At 33.4% G+C, this 20,002-nt stretch overlaps 1 protein-coding gene across 40 annotated transcripts in view; it reads left to right on the top strand.

Annotated features, from left to right (window-relative positions):
* The window catches only part of LOC126966718 (modifier of mdg4-like), a 341,756-nt gene that overhangs the window by 103,121 nt on the left and 218,633 nt on the right, over positions 1-20,002 (top strand). The window contains exon 5 of one of the 40 annotated variants that reach the window (XM_050810963.1): positions 15,447-15,661. The exons of 35 other annotated variants lie outside the window; for them this stretch is intronic. In XM_050810963.1, the coding sequence (XP_050666920.1) occupies positions 15,447-15,643 (197 nt within the window). In that variant the 3' untranslated portion in view covers positions 15,644-15,661. Of the gene's footprint in view, positions 1-5,222; positions 5,845-8,818; positions 9,077-11,096; positions 11,345-13,437; positions 13,644-15,446; positions 15,662-20,002 lie in introns of those variants that run through there. 4 more of the 40 variants (XM_050810975.1, XM_050810946.1, XM_050810954.1 and 1 more) reach the window with 4 other exon arrangements.

Below are 20,002 nucleotides of genomic sequence, written 5' to 3'. Positions count from 1 at the left end.
AGATGTTACTATTACTAGTAAACTCATAATTAATAATCTTCAGTCCGACCATAGTGGGCAACTTATAAAAGTAAATACAAGATTGGACAATGTCAGACCAAAAAAGGTGACGATTATACCAGTTACGGGTAGCCGTCTTGAGAGGTTTAGAAATAATTTGGTAAATACAATACCATTTTTACACTGTGGCGAAACTGCTAATTTTCACTACAACTTAGTCTTCAATTCCTTCTGTGAGGAATTTGACAGGATTTTTACTCCAGTAACGGTAACAGTAAACAACAAACATAGTTTTAATGATTGGGCAACAATGGGTATCCACAAAAGTCGTAAACGCTTATATGACCTTTATTATGAGAAACATTACAAAAATAGTGAAGAATTTAAAATATATGTAAAAAAATACTCCAAGCTCTTTAAAATAGTTTGTCATGAAGCGAAAACACGTTTCATTGCAGATAAAATTAAAAACAGTAATAATAAAGTAAAAGCGACTTGGAGTGTAATTAACAATGAAACTGGTAGATCGAATTGCCGTAACACCTCTATCTGTTTAAATATTAATAAACGCGTTATAAATTCGGAAATAGATATTATTATATAAATAGAAATTGCAAATGAATTTGATAAATACTTCTCCGAAATCCCGATTGTCACGACCAAATACCTTAACTCTTCGCCAAAAGCAGCATATGATATGCTTAAATTACACGTACCAGTATCTTCTACTGACTTGAAATTTAAGTATGTTACAGGTAGCGATATAATAAAAATCTTCAAATTAACCTAAAAATATAGACCTATTTCAGTGCTGCCTGTTTTTAGTAAAATTTTTGAAAAACTTTTGCTTCAACAGCTACAAACGCATTGTTGTAAATTAATGAACAAAAATCAGTTTGGTTTCACTAGGGGCTTATCAACAATTAATGCGGGTACTAGACTCATTGAGCACATCTTTGACGCCTGGGAAGAGTCACAGCATGCATTGGGCATTTTTTGTGATTTGTCAAAAGCATTTGACTGCGTCCACCATGAAACTTTACTCCTAAAACTAAAGCATTATGGAGTGAAAAATAGAGCCCTAAATCTGTTAAAATCATATTTAAGCGAAAGAGTTCAGATAGTCGATGTAAATGGCAAACGGTCTTCGGGTAGACCTGTGGGAATAGGTGTTCCACAGGGTTCTATTCTCGGTCCTTTCTTGTTTCTTATATATATTAACGATCTACCGTTTGTGGTAGATGATAGCCATGAGATTGTATTGTTTGCTGATGATACTTCACTTATTTTTAAAGTGAAGCGACGTGCGGATATTGATGACGAGGTAAGCAATGCACTCTCAAAGATAGTACGTTGGTTTGAGACGAATAATCTGCACTTAAACAGTAAAAAAACAAAGTGTTTACGGTTCATTACACCAAACACAGCGGAGGTACAAACCAACGTACTTATAAATGACCAGAGATTGGAACTTGTGGACACTACGGTCTTCTTGGGTAATCACGTTAGATAAAAAGCTTCAGTGGGGTCCACATATTACCCATCTAGCAGATAGACTCAGCTCTGCGGCATATGCAGTTAGAAAGATTAGAGAGTACACGAATGTTGCGACCGCTAGATTAGTGTACTTTAGTTATTTTCACAGCATCATGACGTACGGTATATTACTATGGGGTCATGCTGCTGACATTGATATAGTGTTTGCACTGCAAAAGAGAGCTGTTCGTGCTATATATCAGCTTGGTTATAGACAGTCTCTCAAAGAAAAATTTAAAGAAATAAATATTATGACTGTTTATTGTCAGTACATTTATGAAAATTTAATATATGTTCACAAGAATCGTCACCTTTTTGCTCTTAATAGTGATTTTCATTATTATAACACTAGAAATAAGGGATTGCTTGTAACTAATTCTAGTAGGCTTCATAAGATACATAATAGCTTTAAGGGTAAATGTATACACTTCTACAATAAAGTCCCAGCCACTGTTCAGGCATTATCTATAAATAAATTTAAATGTTTTATAAAGAAATGGCTCTGTCGTAAATCCTATTACTCCACTGCTGAATATCTAAATGATCGGACAGCCTGGGACTAGATTATGATTATTTTATAGCGACTGTACAATATTGTATATTTTTATTGAAAAGAGCGCAGAAAAAAGAATGCTGGGAGAGTTTCTTGCGCCGCTTCTTCTCTCTCAGAGCGCCATTTGTTTCGGAAGCGGTAGTAGTATCTAGTAGTATAAGAAATGACATCAAAAAGAATTCTAAAGGAATCAATTTTGAGAAAATAAATGCCTTTTATGCCTTTTAATAATAAATTGCTTAAAAGGAGGAGGTTATCAACATACTAGAGGTAGACAAATCTATCCATTTACGCTTACTTACGTTTCGATAACCTGTCGACATAAAGCATTGGACTATAACTATATTGGACATAACTATGGATAGATAAGATCTTGTCATTAAACGGTGACAGCAATGTATCCGTAACTAGAGATACGTTATTGAAAACGGCCGATAGTGTTCAGGTTCCAACTACGTGAAAACGGCGTGCGCCGTAAGAATTTGCAAGTCTATACTGTGTTTTAATTATGACTGTTATTGGATGTACAATAAGTGAGTGTTTATTGTAAGCATAGCGATGTCCATTATAGAGCCGGACATTGATCTTAAGCGGTGAGCGTGGTAGCAGTAGAAACTGATGTGATATTTCATTGGCTGCCAACGCGCTATGAACAAGTACGGCGTAGTCTTGTAATACTTAACATTCATGACGAGACCTATACAATCAAATTAAAAGGCCTCGAGGAATGTAAATGTCAATTACAGAAAATTACAAATCTACTCAGTGATGGAATCAATATGTTTAGTATATAGCTTCCTACCAATTTAATATTTAAATAAATGACTTGATAGTGTGTTTTGTCAAGCCGTTAGCCAATATAATACAGTTTTCTGTAGAGCGTGTGTAAGTTGTAATCATTTGTGTTTACTTTTATCCGACATTCAAAATTACTTACTTTGTAACGATATTTATAATATTAGCACTATATTATTTTCAGTAGTTGCTGGAAAGTATACATTCCAATTATTAGAATAATATGGTAAGAATTTGCATATAAAAGGTTATATTACGGCCTTTGTGACATGCATCGTGTAACGTAAGAATATAGACCAGTAGAATAATCACTAATTTGTGAACGAATTAGTTTAAGAATGTTTTAATTTTAGTGAATTGTTGGGAATATAATTTTTTGGATAACATTTCATTGTTATTTTCTTCATGGGTACAGGTACGAGTCGTTCGTGTATTACACAGTACACAAAAATTAAATATAACAATTAAGAATGTAGTATTGGTTAATTTAAAAATCGTATAATTGTTTGTTTTAGAAATTAAACTAAAACATTTAACAACTGATTCCAAAAAATAACAAATGAGCTTCCAAACAATAAAATATAAATTTTGAGCCACTTAAGTAGCGAAACTCGAGTGGACTGCAAATTAATTTAATATTAAATTCAATCTGCTTGATACTTTGGATGTTTTAAATTAATGTGTTTACTTAACTATAGTAGACAACAAACTATTTGTAACTAAGATAATATATTGACAAATTATGAAGATCGTACAAACCTATTTTTATATTCACGGCTATAACCAATTTATTCATTTAAACAATCAATTAATGATATAATAATAATATAAATTTACTATAACTGACTATTTTCATAGTAGTTGTAAGTGTTTACATAATTAAATCCTATTTTGTTTTTTTAATTCATTTAATTAAAGTTTATATTATATTATTGCTATAAAAATGGACTTTGTCTATCCGAATTTCCTCAAAGTGATAACCGTATGTTATTATAAGGTCAAATGCAAAAGCTGAACCTTCTTTCTGTCTGCTTCTCCTGGCCTCATTGGAAGTTTTCAAATTTTATCTTAGTCTAGAACGGACCCATTACGTCTATCATCTGACTAAAGATTGTACGGCTAAGTTGACCTTTCACACAACTCGCCCGTCGCAGTTTTATCTACACAAATATTTTTAATAAGTTTATTATGTTCAAAACTAGGAATTTTCAGTACGTCAAAAAAAACAATCGCTCAAACTTTTGATGGCTGTAGACTATAACGATTTACAGGATTCACAATCCGGGTAGTATACAAAGTAGATGTTTAATAATTTAAGTATGCTTTATAATGTTTATGAATAATGTTGGCGTGATACCAAATCTATGATATTTTGTAATACATATCTTAATATGCTTGTTTTAGGCATGGAAATCGTATTTACAAAGTCTAGAAAGGGCATGCCCGTGATAGTGATGGGACCGTATCGTTTCAATAAAGTTGTAAGTGCGGGCCCGAAGTTTCGATGGAGGTGCACGAGAAATGTTCACGGATGCAGAGCTCTTGTATATACATTTTATGATGAAGTCATACACTTTGATAGGTATCATAACCACTAGCGAACATTACCATTGCCATACTACGAGTAGTATTCCCTTAATTTGATATATTATATATATATTTGTTTGCACATGCAATGCGCTCATGTTGAAAATAATTTATTTATTTAATAACTAATCAAAATCTGTTGAACCCATTGAACTACCGATGTAGCTTTAAGGCATCGTCCTGCAATAATAATTGTAAAATAAATAAATATTTAATTTAAGGACTTTATTGCGATCATGTACCCATGATCTACCGTACAAGAGCTGATCAACTAGGACGATCCTATGTTCGTCCCGAATGACGGCTCATCGCGTAAGCACAATTCAACATCAATTATATTCAAAATCTTCAAAAAAAACATTTAAATAAAATGTTACGAAACTGTTGACGTAGGGACACATACTCTAGTCTATAGCACTGTGGATTAAGCGATTAATTATTGTTCATATTAGATGATACTGCAAAGTATTCCAAATATATTAAGCTAACTTTGTTTGACAATTGCAAATTACATAAAAATTAATTAAATTTTTAATAATCGTTAGAAGTAATTTGTTTATTACATACATACCCACAAGATAAAACTAATTTATAGCTATTTAATTTCAGACATACAGCTATCACTTGCATACCAATTAATAACAGATTAATAATTGAAACACTAACTTATTTAATACATGGGCTTTAGATTTATTAGACTAACTCGGTAGAATAAAGTATGTTTGTTTTATAAACACTTAATATATTTCAGATATTACTTTCTTACCGTCAAGAAATGGTAAACAATTATTATGTATGGGCAGCTTCAGATACGGCTTACACTACGTAGATATTGATGGTTACAAGACCTCGTGGATTTGTACCAAGAAGACCAAAGGATGTCGCGCGAGGATTGTGACCCTCGATACGGATGTCGTCGGTATGGTCAATGAGCATAATCATAAGTGAATGTAATGTTTGGCCACAACACTACAGAGACTATAAACTTGTTTATAAGAAACTGAACTAATTAACACAATAACGTAATTCAAAATAAATCAAAAATAAAGATGGAAATTGCAATTTTGTGATAAGACTAAAGGCGGCAAGTTAATAAAACTCTTACTTATAAATAAATGATAAGATTAATTTGCCCCAAAAGAAATATCTAAAATCTACTCTGTTGCCTATGTCGAAGAATATATTGAATTATAAGGCTGGACCTGATAACATTCCGTTGAGATTTGACTACAGTCTCATTCATGTTGTAGACTATTATTAAGTAATTTTCCGTCCAAAATTACTTAAGAGGTAATTTGAGTGTTTTCAGAATTTCTATGGGTTGTGTGTATTAAAATCATAACTGTTGATAAAATATTTAATTCAAATACGAATCTGAAGTTTAATTTTGTAATTAATATATTGTAGATTTAATACGATACTCAAATTGATCAAATATCAGATTTAATGTGGTAATTGCTGTTCTCGGAAAATCCCTTCATAAAGGTGCGGCACGCTTTAGAAAAGAGCTTGTTTAATAACTTTAAAATGTTCTGCACAATGAAAAATTGATTGAAATCTACAAGAGTTGGTTCCTTGTGTTGATCAAGTAATAAAATTGTTATTGGTTTTACAGTGAGGTTTGAGACAACTCGCTATGGGAATCCTGTGATGGTTGTCGGAAGGTACCGGTACAACCGCTGGAGCTACAGCAAAGCGCCTCAGGTGCGGTGGACCTGTGTGAAGAACCAGATGGGCTGCAGAGCCACCGTCACCACCCTTGGTAACGTGATCGTGAAGTATAAGAACATGCACACACATCTATGATTCGTGTGAGTTACAAGTGTGTGCGATATCAGTATTATTATTAGTGGGTTTAGTTTGGAATTGAATTTGTGGCGATCACTTACATCGGGTGATCTTCTTTCTGAGTCGAATTAAACTGCGGGTTTAAACTGTTCCTACCTTACTTTTCAATAAATATAAGGGTTATTTTACATTATTACTCGAGTAAAAAATTCATTTTGGAATTGCTTAAGAGTTAATAATCTATATTGTCCAACTCGAATATGATCTGATTATTAACTAGATATTTTTATTATTAGCTGAGTGAGCTTCGTGTGTGGAGTATGTTTTAAAATAACTGTTTGCCTGGAGTAGAAATACATTGGTTTAATGTTAATACAAATATAGCGAAGTAGTGCCATAACTCTCGTATAGCAAGTAATGTCCGTGGAAATGTTATAAATGCTAAATATATAGTTATAAATCATGTTATGCCGGCGATGAAATGAGAGTATTTAACATACATATATTATGTAAGTAGCACTAAAAGATCTAATGTAAACGTAGATTTTATTTTCAATCACAGGATTTTGATTGAAACAGTCCAAATACATTTTATCAAGCTGAATGTTGTAGAGTTATATCTTGCAGGAAAAGCGTAGATAGTATTATAGAGGAGTTGTGTATGTGATTTTATTTATTGTACTATTTATAAAGCTAAGTTATTTAGAAGTCAGAGAAGTTTTATGGAAATAATAAACCTTACTGGAGTGCGCTCAGAGGTTGACAAATCATTTCTCAGTATTTTGAGATGCAAAACAAAGCATGGTGTGAATGTTATAGCTGTCATGAGAAAAAAAAAATTCACTCTGGAACTTTACACCAACCCAAACCCAAAAAAGAATTTAAAAATATTATGCGAATTATTTTTCTCAGTAATCCAGGAAAAGTAAACAGTTCAAAGCTATATTGTTCAGTGTTATAATTTTAGTTTTTTTATCCGTAGTACAGATAAATTGTACGTTTAAATACAAAAATGTATTACAAGATACAGAACTGCGTGTTTATTGTTTGTGTTTTTTCGTTGTCTGTGTTTTGTTTTATTTATTAAAACATATTCATATATATTTTTTAAACGTGTTGTAACATAAGACCTTATTTTGGCGTAGCTTAACATTGTGGCTATTTACTGATGACCAGTGAGTCATATTTGTCATTATATCGTAAAAATAGTCACATCACATAATCAACAAAGTTTATGCCTGACGAATTAAACTCAAAAAAATTAAAAACAGCAGTATGCGTTCCGCTCAAAGTAAGTGTTGTCAAAAAGTAAAAAAAGTTTTCGAAACAGCTCGGGTCAGCAGATTTATAATCAAATTCGAATATTATTTTTATTTTCTTTAAGTGACATTTATAGAAATGGAGCATCCATTTTCAAAGAAGCTGCCTCAGACCTGACTAGAAAAAAAAATAGACTTATACGTGTTACATATGGTTTAGATATTATGAGGAATTTTATGAAGCTAGTACGATATCATGTATTATTGATATTTATTGAAGTATGTGTATGTGAGCAATTAAATAAGGCATCATTGTAATTTATATAATTTAAAACGAAACATTTTAGAGATATTTGTAGAATGAGAAGAAACAAATGAATACAAAAATGTACCTCTTATTGTGTTTACTTTATGATTGTTTTTTAATTATTTAAAGGTTACTTTTAATCTGTTATAAAAACTGGGTACTGGTATGATACAGCATTGATACATGAATATATACGCAATAGGAATATGTGTTTAACTTGTGAATGTCATGGTTATTTTAAGAAAAAATAAGATCGGAATCTAAAATCGAGACTCTGTAAAATTCAAAACTCATTTGTATGTCTCAGCGTGCAATTCTTTAGTAAATTTCCAAGAATATATAGAGGATAAAGAAGTATGAAAATACTCCTGGACCACTTAATATTAACTCTTCATAATAGGATTGTAAACTCTTATGAATGTAACATGAATGTGCCGCGAAGTGTTGATGCTTCTATTTGAAAAACAAAATAATATTCATACAAAATTACAGTTGAGAATAGCTCAAATACCTTGGATTTCGGTGCAATATGAACTGTAACTGTCTGTCACCTGTTTTGATAATTGCTTACGACCGAACACAAAAATAATCATTATTAACAGAACAATAAAATATATTGTAAAACGTGGTGATTATTACTAAGAATTATTTTATTTATAAATTTAATAATAATGTAACTCGTACAAATAAAGAGACCGATCAGGATAAAGTCAATGTTATTATTTTATTCGGAAATAATAAATAACAATTATTATTAAAATTTACTACTTTTTTATTCCTGAAGTGAAAAGGTTGCAAAAAACAAGAAAATTAATTTGAACAACGTTAACATGGAACGTAGCTCCACCTAACGTGGTTCAATCTTGGTCAGTCTCTTTTATATGTGCGTTAATTTATATATTCACAATAACTATTCCTTTATTTGAGGTCTCAAACATAACTGAATTGATATGCGGTAGCTGTATTTTATTGTTATATTTTTTTACTTCGTAGGCATTCTGAGTGACGAGCCGATTTATACATTATCAAGATTTGGCAAGCCAGTGATACAGGTGGGCAAGTATAGGTTCAATAAGTGGAGTGGCAGTAAGGGACTTCGGGCAAGGTGGCCTTGTGTGAAGGTCGCTGATAAATGTAAAGCTGCTCTGATTACAATTGGTGACGAAATCTTAAAATTTGTTAATGAACATAATCATTAAGAAATATGTTGAAAGAATAAGTGAACAGAATTAATAAATATTTTGTAATAAATTCTGTTATTGGCTATTAGAATAGTAACATACCCTTAATATTTTGGATTATTATTACGAATGAGTGAACTTATAGATATTTTTAGATATACATTTACTCAGTTATGTGTAATAGAAGCTATTTTTACTAGCATTGAGACTGAATAATGAATTATTCTCTTTTGTTCTAGATTTTCTTATTCAGCTTATACTTTTGACCAAATTTTATCTTTGGAAAACTAACTTAAGTTTGTTGTTGAGAAATTTTGTAATTACTAAAATTGTTTTCTACTTGGTAACATGGCTTAGGTTTTTTCGGGAAATTGGCTAACTTGAGGGTACATGTTTTTTATATGTGAATAAAACGTCATGTTTTGTTTTAGTACCAATTTTCACGGTATCTCGAAGTGGTAACCCTGTAATACAGGTTGGAGAGCATAGGTTCAGGAAGAGTAGCAGTACTGGAGAGCTGGTGAGATGGACTTGTATCAAAGATAACAAGGGGTGCCGGGCAAGAGTTGCGACGTACGATGGACAAATTATAAAACATAATTATGATCACAGACATTGACCGTTATAATAAATGTTAGCTACTAAATAAATGCATAATAATATGAATGTTAACACTTGACTCACCTGTCAATCCTCTGTGTTCTGGAAAATTTTCGGCAATTGAATAAAAAAAATATGAACAAATTCCGATTCAATCAGGGTGTCTGTATAACAAACACACATATTTTTGAATTTATAGTATAAGTAGGATAGTTTTGTATATAATATTATGTATACATGGTAATTTAGTATTTTGTAAATTATTATAGCTGCTAGAAATTTAATTTTAATCAACGTTCCACTCGTAGCTAAGCGTGTCTCTGTTGTTTTAAATTCTATAACAGTGATGTTAAAAAATACGAATTATTTGTTTTATATTTTGAATAAATATAATATAATTAAGTAGAGCAATTTTGACTATCTAAATTGAGTTGAAAATTCTTTTAAATTAGTTACATATTTTATGAAAACGTTAGCTTTTTCTTTATTTTTATTACAAATAACGAGCTCGAAAATACAAAGAATGAAAGAGGCCAGACAAGTATGTCAGACCTGTGGGAATGAAATCTCTGCTAACCTTCTGCAGACAGGAGTGAGTGCAAGTTTATAATTATCACTGAGAGATGATGGATATATTCCTCCAACAGCTTAAATAATGAACATATTATAATTTAACCAATAGCTAAACTAACATTCTACATAGATCAGACAGAAATTATATTACATATACACACATACACCCAACACTCACAAACATATCGCACGCTCACACACATACAGGTACATACATTTATCAAAAGTTAATAATTTAAAAAAAGTACTTAAATGTGCTTTAAAATTATTATTTTTTTCATTATTATTGTAAATCTATGAAGGTATTCAAAAATATTTTCCAAATTTTTAAATTGTATTTTTTATAACTTTTATTTTACTACCATGTCAATAAAACTATTGTTAAAAATAACACATTGACACACTGACATGGAAGAGCGGAGACACCTGTACAGGTAAGGCGTGCATTGGTTTTGTAGTAAGGTAAGCACTGTAGATCTAACCAGTCGTAGAACCGCGCTTTAGTCTGACAGTACTAGGCTTTGAGATCTACATACTGAACTTGTTTGTGTTTCGTACCATTTGATCAACCTAATATATTAGTTTGAGTCATTCGAGGTACAAGTATACCTTAAACTGCTTTCCTATTTGATCTCAATAGCCTGCATGCGTGTTTGAAACTGTGTGAAAAAGAACAATATTTGCCAAAAGAATGAAAATAATAAATATTAATAAAAAGCTAAATGTTATGTTTATTTTCCTACTTTATTTAGAATATCGAATTTCATCACTTAATTAGTTTAAGTTGGTCATTGACGCTGCGGTCTTATAACTTTATATAATTTTGTATATTTAGGTAATATTGATAAAGGTAAAGGAGACTATTTATATTCTTGAATATTAACTATAGATAAGTCTGTTAATTGTAAAATAATTAGTTGCAGTGTTTTCAACATCAAGATACGGGAAGCCAGTTCTGATATATGACGGGTGTCGTTTCAACATGAAGTACTTTGGGAAGAGCGCGTGTCGGTGGGTTTGTGTCAAGGCCACGGCTAACGGCTGTCAGGCGAAGGTCTTCACCGTCGGAAGTCAGATCGTGAAGGTGAATGACCATCATGTTGATACAGCGTGTTACTCGTACAAACAGAAGAAACCCTCGTTAAAGTGACGAATAAGACAATGCGTAACCCTTCCTTAGAGGCCGGCAACGTTTCTGTGATTCCTCTGGTGGTACAAGAGAATGTGAGCGGCGGCGATCTCTTAACACCAGATGACCCGCACGCTCATCTGTCCTCCTTTTCCATAATAAAAAGAACGAGGCAGTCTTCGGGAATATTTAAAGGGATAGAATGGATTTGCAGGGTGGATTTAAGAATAGTATTGTATGGCCAAATTCGAAACTGTAAAAAAGAGAAAAGTTGTGTATAAGGAAAAGCATGTTTGACTTTTTTTTGTCGTTTTGGTTAATATAACCTCATCTAAAAATTTAACCCGTGAAAAATTCAATAAGTCCATTAGTTTATCTAACTTATCCTATTATATAATATTATGTTCTTTTCAATAGACAATAAAAACCGGTGCATAACGAGTGAAACTCGCGCACGGTACATGACCTTGGAATCATTTGGTTTTAGTTAGTTAAATATGAAAGTTTAGTTTTATTTTAGTATTTTGTGTTGGGAGCAACAAAATTACTTTGATACACTTAAAAAGCGCTTAAACCTTATCATGCATAATGTAATTGATGACTGTATAAACTGATTATTACCAAAATTAGCTTGAGTGGAGAAGATCTCTTCGTATATAACTTGATTGAAACAAGAGATATTTCTCGACCTCGAACCAGTGATACCTTTGTACTGTATTTAATTAGACCTATCGTTAAAAATGTAAAATCAAAATTGTTGCCATAATATTGCTTCGAGATAATCTGTATATATATTTATTATTTATCTGCACTACAGATTATATTTTTAAGTTTTATTCCAAAGAAGTTCTTGAATTGTTCGTTATTATTTTAATTTGTAATTATGGATTAAATATTTCTTTATGTTTTCTAGAGAGTGTTATTCGTTGCAAGTCCAACCGTTATAATGAACCGCAACAATCTTAGACCGCTATTTGAATATTAAATTCTTTTATATCTATTGATGAGACATGAGACGCTCACCTGACTGAATCAGATACTGTTCATTGCTAATGCACTCTATTTCCATTTGTTCAGCGCAACTGCCGTTTGCCAGAAGGAAGCAAACGATACTAGCTAACAATAACTAAAGCAGTTGACAGTTTAGAAAGTGTTGCCTGTCGCCATGCTAATGCCAGAATATTCCTGTATGTACGACCTCGTATGTCAATGAAAAAATATTGCAGTTCCTAGATATTTCATATTACAACTTAATAATGACTTCATGCTAGCCGAGTCTTAGTGAGTATCGTTTTAGTTTATGTCTAAAATATTTTTAATGTCCACAAAAAGTAACACTAATTGTTTTTTCGCTAGACTTCTAAAAACAAAATTCGCGTGTATAATATATCCATCTATACCTATCGTTTCTGTTCGTGATCTGATCATTTTAGTTTGAGGATATTGAATTAGATTTAGATGTCACACAAAATTCTAAGTAAGATTATTGAACAAAAATATTACAAAAAATAGTTGTGATTCGTATTATAAACCTCGCCCTGATGAAGTTTTCATTTTTGTTGTGTGTTCTTCTACACATACCGTTCTTTCATTAACCTTCTGAAATCGCAAACTCTGATCGCGAGCGGTAGGCACGTACTCAGACATCACGCCGTGATGTTGGCGCGCTCGCTACGTTCCGTACGTTCATCATTGAACGTGTATTAAAAGATTGCTTATAATAAGGATGATTTGAGTGAATGTATCGGAAAGCTTTTGAAACAAGACCATGCAAAATAAATCATCTTACAAACAAAATAAGGGTCAGAAGTTGGCGAGGGAATAGTGTGCCGTACTTTCGATTTTGGTGTATGTGAAAAATCTAGTGCCCCGGGGCACTTGCTGATTTCGGAAGAAAAAAAAACGTTCGTGAACTAGGTGTTAAAACAGATGAACTGCAAAGGCCCTGACTGCCTTTGAGGTATTCTCCTAAAAAAAAGCACAAGAAAAACCTTCCTCTATCTTCTGGTATTTTAAAGAACTTTATTGCGGTGTACTCTAATGAATATATATGTGCAATTTTTATTCGAATATATATACCAACCCAAATTACGTAAAGATTGTGAAAGTTAATTTATTCATTTTTACAGAGCTACGATTTACACTGTCCAGATACGGAAGACCAGCTTTGGAATATGGTGGTTATCGTTTTAATGCCGCTTCATCCGGCTCACACAACAAGAAACATTGGAGATGCTCAAACACAAAGAAAATGTGTAAAGCTAAATTAATTACCATGGACCACAATATTGTGTACTATCTGGATGTTCATAACCATTGAATATCTATCTGGTTAAGAAGGGGAGAGTGCATTGATACAGAGATATTATAACATACAAACATTTATTTATGTATTTATTAAAAGGAAGACAACGTTGCATACAATATTAACCCTTATTCTAAAGCACACTCCTAAATATACCTATATGATAGAAATTGTATACCTCACTTACAGGCTAACTCAACATGCGTAATGAAATAAAAACAAAAGAATACATTTTACAAAATATATTATAAATATAATAAAAAATATTACTAGGTTAGACTAGAATAAGATACGTCAACAGACTGAATGCGAGCAAACGTCACCGTATTAACAGAGCGCCTATCGCTACACGCTACGTGGATGACAGAAGCCGCCCGCGTCCGTAGCTATAATATCATAGTCGGCGAGGCTACGCTGTACACGCCGGTGTCGTAGCTGACGACTTGTCGTCTCTTCGATATTACGCGACGGTGGAAGATCGGACTCGTCGGAATTTCCTATTCCGTAGATTTGTCGCCTAAGCGGCATAATATATGTTATGGCAAATTAAACGGCTTAAACTATTTTACGTTTGCAAAGAATGAGCTTTTGGAATGAATTTCTCGGGGTACGCTAAGGTTGGCAACAAAAGGCTGCTGTAGAGTTTTGCGGCAAGCACTTTTTGTCATCAATTGTTATTATTTTTTCTTTGAGTCAGAGTTAGTTCAGAGTTGTGAAAGTTGGACTCATACTCACTTAGACCTCGATACAATATTATTATTTCATTGAATAAATTTTAAATAACGTTATTTATTTGTTTACTATAGCGATAATAGTCCCTCTCAAACAGCCTGTCAAAATTTCAGTTTTCTGAGTATTGCGGTCCTGTACACGCAGTCTGCTGACATACAGATGGACGGATAACGGAGCTATACTAATTTGACATTGGCCGTTTGTATGCCCTTTTTTTACAAATATTTCTGAAATTATTATCAAAATTAAATTAAATTTAAATATTTGATAAAAAATATGATAATTATTACAGGGCTGACGTTCACGTTATCCCGATTTGGGAGACCCGCCGTAGACTACGGTGGCTACAGGTTTAACTTAAAGTCACAGGGAAAATATAACACAAAAACTTGGAGGTGTTCCAATACAAAAAAACTTTGCAGGGCCAAGATTATCACTGACAGTCTTAATAGAGTGAAATTTTACTATGATGTGCACAGTCATAATAATTTTTAGACAAAATATTACTAAATATATTTTCTTTTATGAGCACTTGCCTCACTTGATGGAAAGAGAAAATCAGCCGCCCATGGACTTCCCCAGTACAAGAGAACAGGAGTTGTGTTGCCAGCCTCCAGTTGGAACAGTTCAAGTTCACTTGCACTCTCCAAGTACTAACTCCCTACGCCATGAAGTAGTGATGCGCCGACTATTTATCGATTTCTTTATTACTGAGAGAAATACATCATATGTATATTTGACCTTTGTGTACAGTGACACACTCAGAGTTTGAATGTTGTAAATTAACTCGTTTATATAATATAAATGCTCAATTTAGAAATGTATTTGTATAAAATAATTCGTTCACTACATGAGCATTTATTTGACTATAAAACCCATATATATATATTATTTTACTTTACTATTAACTACTACAATCCTTTATACATTATATCCAGATATCACGAACGACAGCGTATCACAGCTAGCTGAGCTAATAATACAGGTGGAATATATAATGGTGATGATGATGACGCTCGCTTTCGTCCGCCGTTGTTATTTGTGTTATGTAAGCATTAATTTGATTGCACATTTTCATTTATTTTTAATTTATTATTTCAGATATGACACCAAATTTTGGTACATCAAGAAATGGAAGACCTGTAATCGAAATGGGGCCCTATAGGTTCCACATGTGGAGTGGCAGTAAAGGTAAAAGTAAAGTGAGATGGATTTGTAGTAAGGTCCACTCCGGATGTATAGCGTATATTGTAACATTTGATAATATGATTTTGAAAGAAACACCGCATAATCATTAAACAACTGAGGTCACTTAATGTATGTTTTAATATTTCGCTGCTATCCCCAGACTATAAATTAGGCTTACAACACAAAAGTAAGGTGATGGTATTATATATTGCTGGTAGTCACAAGTATTGTACTTTACACTATAGAATTCATTACAATATATACAGATAAAATTGTACTTTCGTTCAACTTGTTGATGATATTATAATTTTTCCTCTATAGTTGCTGCGTATGCGGTGTCTAGATTTGGCAAGCCAGTGATTCAGTACCAAGGTCACAGGTACTACAAGAACTCGGGGAGTCGAGGCGTCAAGCTGCTCTGGCGATGTGTGAAAGCGAGAAGCAAAAATTGTAGAGCCACCCTACATACTGTTAATAATGTTATCTATAGTCTTAATAATGAACACTCGCACTAAACATAGCTTAAATTAAATATTTTATGAGATATGTGAAATTTAAAACTTTATATTGATTGAAGTATTCTTACTTTTAGCAGCATTCTTCCTCTAACGAAGGCTTAGGTGGAAATCATTTACGTTAATTTATAACACGATAGAGTAATATTGACTTTTAATAGAATTTACAATCGAATGGTGAGGAAGATATTTGCAAACCGATCGTAATTGAAGGTATTATATTGATCGTAAAGAGAATTTACTAAGCGTTTACGGCCTTATAAATAAACTTGGTCTAAAGTTATACGAGAGAATAACCCAAGAATATGGAATATGTTTACAAATAGACATTCTCCTCATGTTTGGTATTCGGACGTATGACGTTTCCCGCGTTTATTTTCAAGGCAGTCTGAGATTCAGAAAACGTGAGAATTATCATTGTACTGACAGTGTTGTCAGCGATATAATAAACATTGTGCATATTCACGGATTATTCTCAGGAATAACTTTATTACGACTTACATTCCAATGTTTACATTTTGAATTATTATTTTGTTGTTAAATCGTAATATTTAAATATTTTATTCAAACTTGAAAGCCTGCTGATTTGAGCTAGAAGGCTGGCACATGGACCATAGTAAAATTATCGATAAACTCAAACTGGCATAAAAATATTGTGGATTGATCTAGTTTTAGTATAGAACCAAAAGGGAATAATGAATCTAGTCACTAAATAAGTTATTTTTTAAAGTCGTTTATGAAAATAAGGCCCGATATTTATGACATTTTATGTGATGTAATTTTATTTAAATTTATATAAGTTAAATACCAACTTAAAGATCTCAGATTATTTTTATTATTTATAATATCTATATTGAAAGTTCTTATTTTTTTTTTCAAAAATGTATATAATTTGATACATTTTTGCGAGATTGCTATTAAATAGTTAAAATATAATTTAATCTTATCTTTTGCATACCTCTTTTTTTAAGATATATAATTTTTTTTAGTTCGTGAACAATATTTGTTTATTCTAACTTAGAGTATACAAGTTTGTCCTAAACCATCTTCTACATATATTTCGGACATAGAGTTCATTTCTTTATATATGGAGTATTCACCAGTGGGAGGCTCCTTTCCACAGGATGCCGGCTAGATAATGGGTACCACAACGGCGCCTATTTGTGCCGTGAAGCAGTATTGTGTAGACATTACTGTGTTATGGTCTGAAGGGCACCGTAGCTAGTGAAGTTACTGGGCATGAGACTTAACATCTTATGTCTCAAGGTGACGAGCGCAATTGCAGTGCCGCTCAACATTTTTGGGGTTTTTCAAGAATCCTGAGCGGCACTGCATTGTAATGGGCAGGGCATTAATTACCATCAGCTGAACGTCCTGCTCGTCTCGTCCATTATTTTCATAAAAAAATTAGTATATTAGTAATAATGATGTGTTTTTTTTTTCATATAGGTATTACCTTCGATGTTTCATCACGAGGAACACCAGTTCTCAAATTTAACGGGTACAATTTCAATTTGAGAAAGGCAGAAAGCAACGAGGTCAGGAAACGCTGGGTGTGCTCCAAAATATACAAGGGGTGCCGCGCTGTCGTACTCACCGTGTGTGACGAAGTAGTGAGAGCAAATACAGAGCATAATCACTAGCGAGATTTAAGGTTGTTGGTTCTTGATGCGTCTGAATTTTTCATACACGTATATTATCTGATTTTACCGCCGGCTGCGAACCGCTTAGTAATGGAGCCTATATTTTTCAATATGTAAAGTTCCTGATATTGTCATATTTATTTATAAAAACCCCATTTGCCGTATCACCGCTCTTCGAGAACACTTCCCTTAAAGCCTCGCCTAGTATCGGAATACTGGGTCTCGAAATCTCGAGCAATTGCCAATTCCGTGGCCATCTGGAGGGCAAAGCCAAACTGGCTTCAAAGAAACTGGGCGTCATAAATAGAGCACGGCAATACTTCAAGCCGGCCCACATTCTAGCGCTCTACAAAGCGCAGGTCCGGCCTCACATGGAGTATTGCTGTCATCTCTGGTCTGGCGCACCCCAGTATCAGCTCGATCCATTTGACCGCGTGCAACGCAGAGCAGCTCGAATTGTCGGGGACCCAGTACTCTGTGAACGGCTGGATCACTTGGCGTTGCGTAGAGACGTCGCTTCATTGTGTGTCTTCTACCGCATTTATCACGGGGAGTGTTCCGAAGAGCTGTTCAACCTGATTCCTGCCGCCGAATTTCACCTTCGCACGACACGTCACAAGTTACGATATCATCCCCACCATCTGGATGTGTGGCGGTCCTCCACAGTGCGGTTTTCAAGGAGCTTTCTTCCTCGTACCACGAAGCTGTGGAATGAGCTTCCTTGTGCGGTGTTTCCGGGACGATACGACATGGGTACCTTCAAGAAAAGCGCGTACACCTTCCTTAAAGGCCGGCAACGCTCTTGTGATTCCTCTGGTGTTGCAGGAGAGTGTGGGCGGCGGTGATCACTTAACACCAGGTGACCCGTACGCTCGTTTGTCCTCCTATTCCATAAAAAAAAATAAAAATAAAATAAAAATATTGCTATAGTACTATTATTATACCCCTATGGGTTAGAGTATGAAATTGCCGTTTTATTGTAACCGATACCTCGAATTGACATAGAACCTTCATGGTTCTTCCTTAAAAAAATGTGCAACATTCGATTATCAACTTTCAGTTGTTTTTTTTATTTAGCTTAGACATGAAAGATGGATACTTCGAAAATTCGAGTGATTTCTGAATACGAGTTCCGATGCGGAACTAACGCAGCAGAAATAGCTCGCATTGATATTGTGAGCGTTGCGTTTGGAGAGGGCTCATTTGCGTCAAATCAATAAAAAAAATGGTAACCTCATGAATTGACTGATCTGCAGAAAGAAATATGTGTCGAAACTTGTATTGCCTTGATGAATCGATACAGAAATGAAGGAATCGAATTGTGACATGCGATGAAAAGTGGATTCTTTACGGTAACCGCAAGCGAAAAATGCAATGGCTTATCCTAGATCAAACGCCACAACAGTGTCTTAAAGCAAAGCTTGCCAATAAAAAGGTAATGACAACAGTTTGGTGGACTCAGTATATTGTTATTCACTACAACTTTCTCCAATCTTGTCAAGCAATACCGGCAGATGACTTCTGTGCCGAACTCCGAACAATGATAGCAAAGTTAGCAATGAAACAGTCCCCACTCATGAATCGATCTTCACCATTTTTAACTCTATAGGAACTGCAATTAGTAACCTTTCGTTACCCTCCGTATTCGCCAGATCTTGATCCAACGATCTACCATTTTTTTCATGATTTAGATTTTCGTACTACAAAATAAATAAAAATATTTTCAGTTCAATTCGGCAATTTCATACTTTAACCCTATATAGATATATATATATATATATATATATATATATATATATATATATATATATAGATGCCTGCTTAACACTGAAACCTCTTACTTAGTATATCTGCTAAAGTCCCAATGTCACCTTCAATACTTCCTATGGCGTGAATTTAAACAGACAGGTATTAAATAAATAATAAATAAAAACAGTCTCTCTTTAGGAAAAGTCTGTATAGTGTACTATGTCTGTAATGGGTGATATTTAAAAAAAAACAATGCACGGAAAGTATTCGATTTAAAATTGTAAGTAATGGTAATCACAAGTTTGCGCGGAGTACACCAGCGTATATCAGTATATCAGCTTGTCTCACATTCTAATTTAAATTCAAATATTTTTATTCAAAATAGGATTAAAAATTACTTATTGAACGTCAAAAACTACCACCCATTCAAAATAGACTGACCAGACCTGAGAAGAACGGGCGCAAAAAACTTAGCAGGATTTCTTTTTATAAACATATGGATTACAATGTGATATCGTACAATAAACATTTATAATTAGAGAGCCTGAGGGTGTTTGCATCG

The sequence above is a fragment of the Leptidea sinapis genome, chromosome 11 (assembly GCF_905404315.1).
Source record: "Leptidea sinapis chromosome 11, ilLepSina1.1, whole genome shotgun sequence".
NCBI lineage: Eukaryota > Metazoa > Arthropoda > Insecta > Lepidoptera > Pieridae > Leptidea > Leptidea sinapis.
The sequence above is the reverse complement of the archived record's forward strand: the minus strand, read 5'-3'. Positions and strand labels throughout refer to the sequence as shown.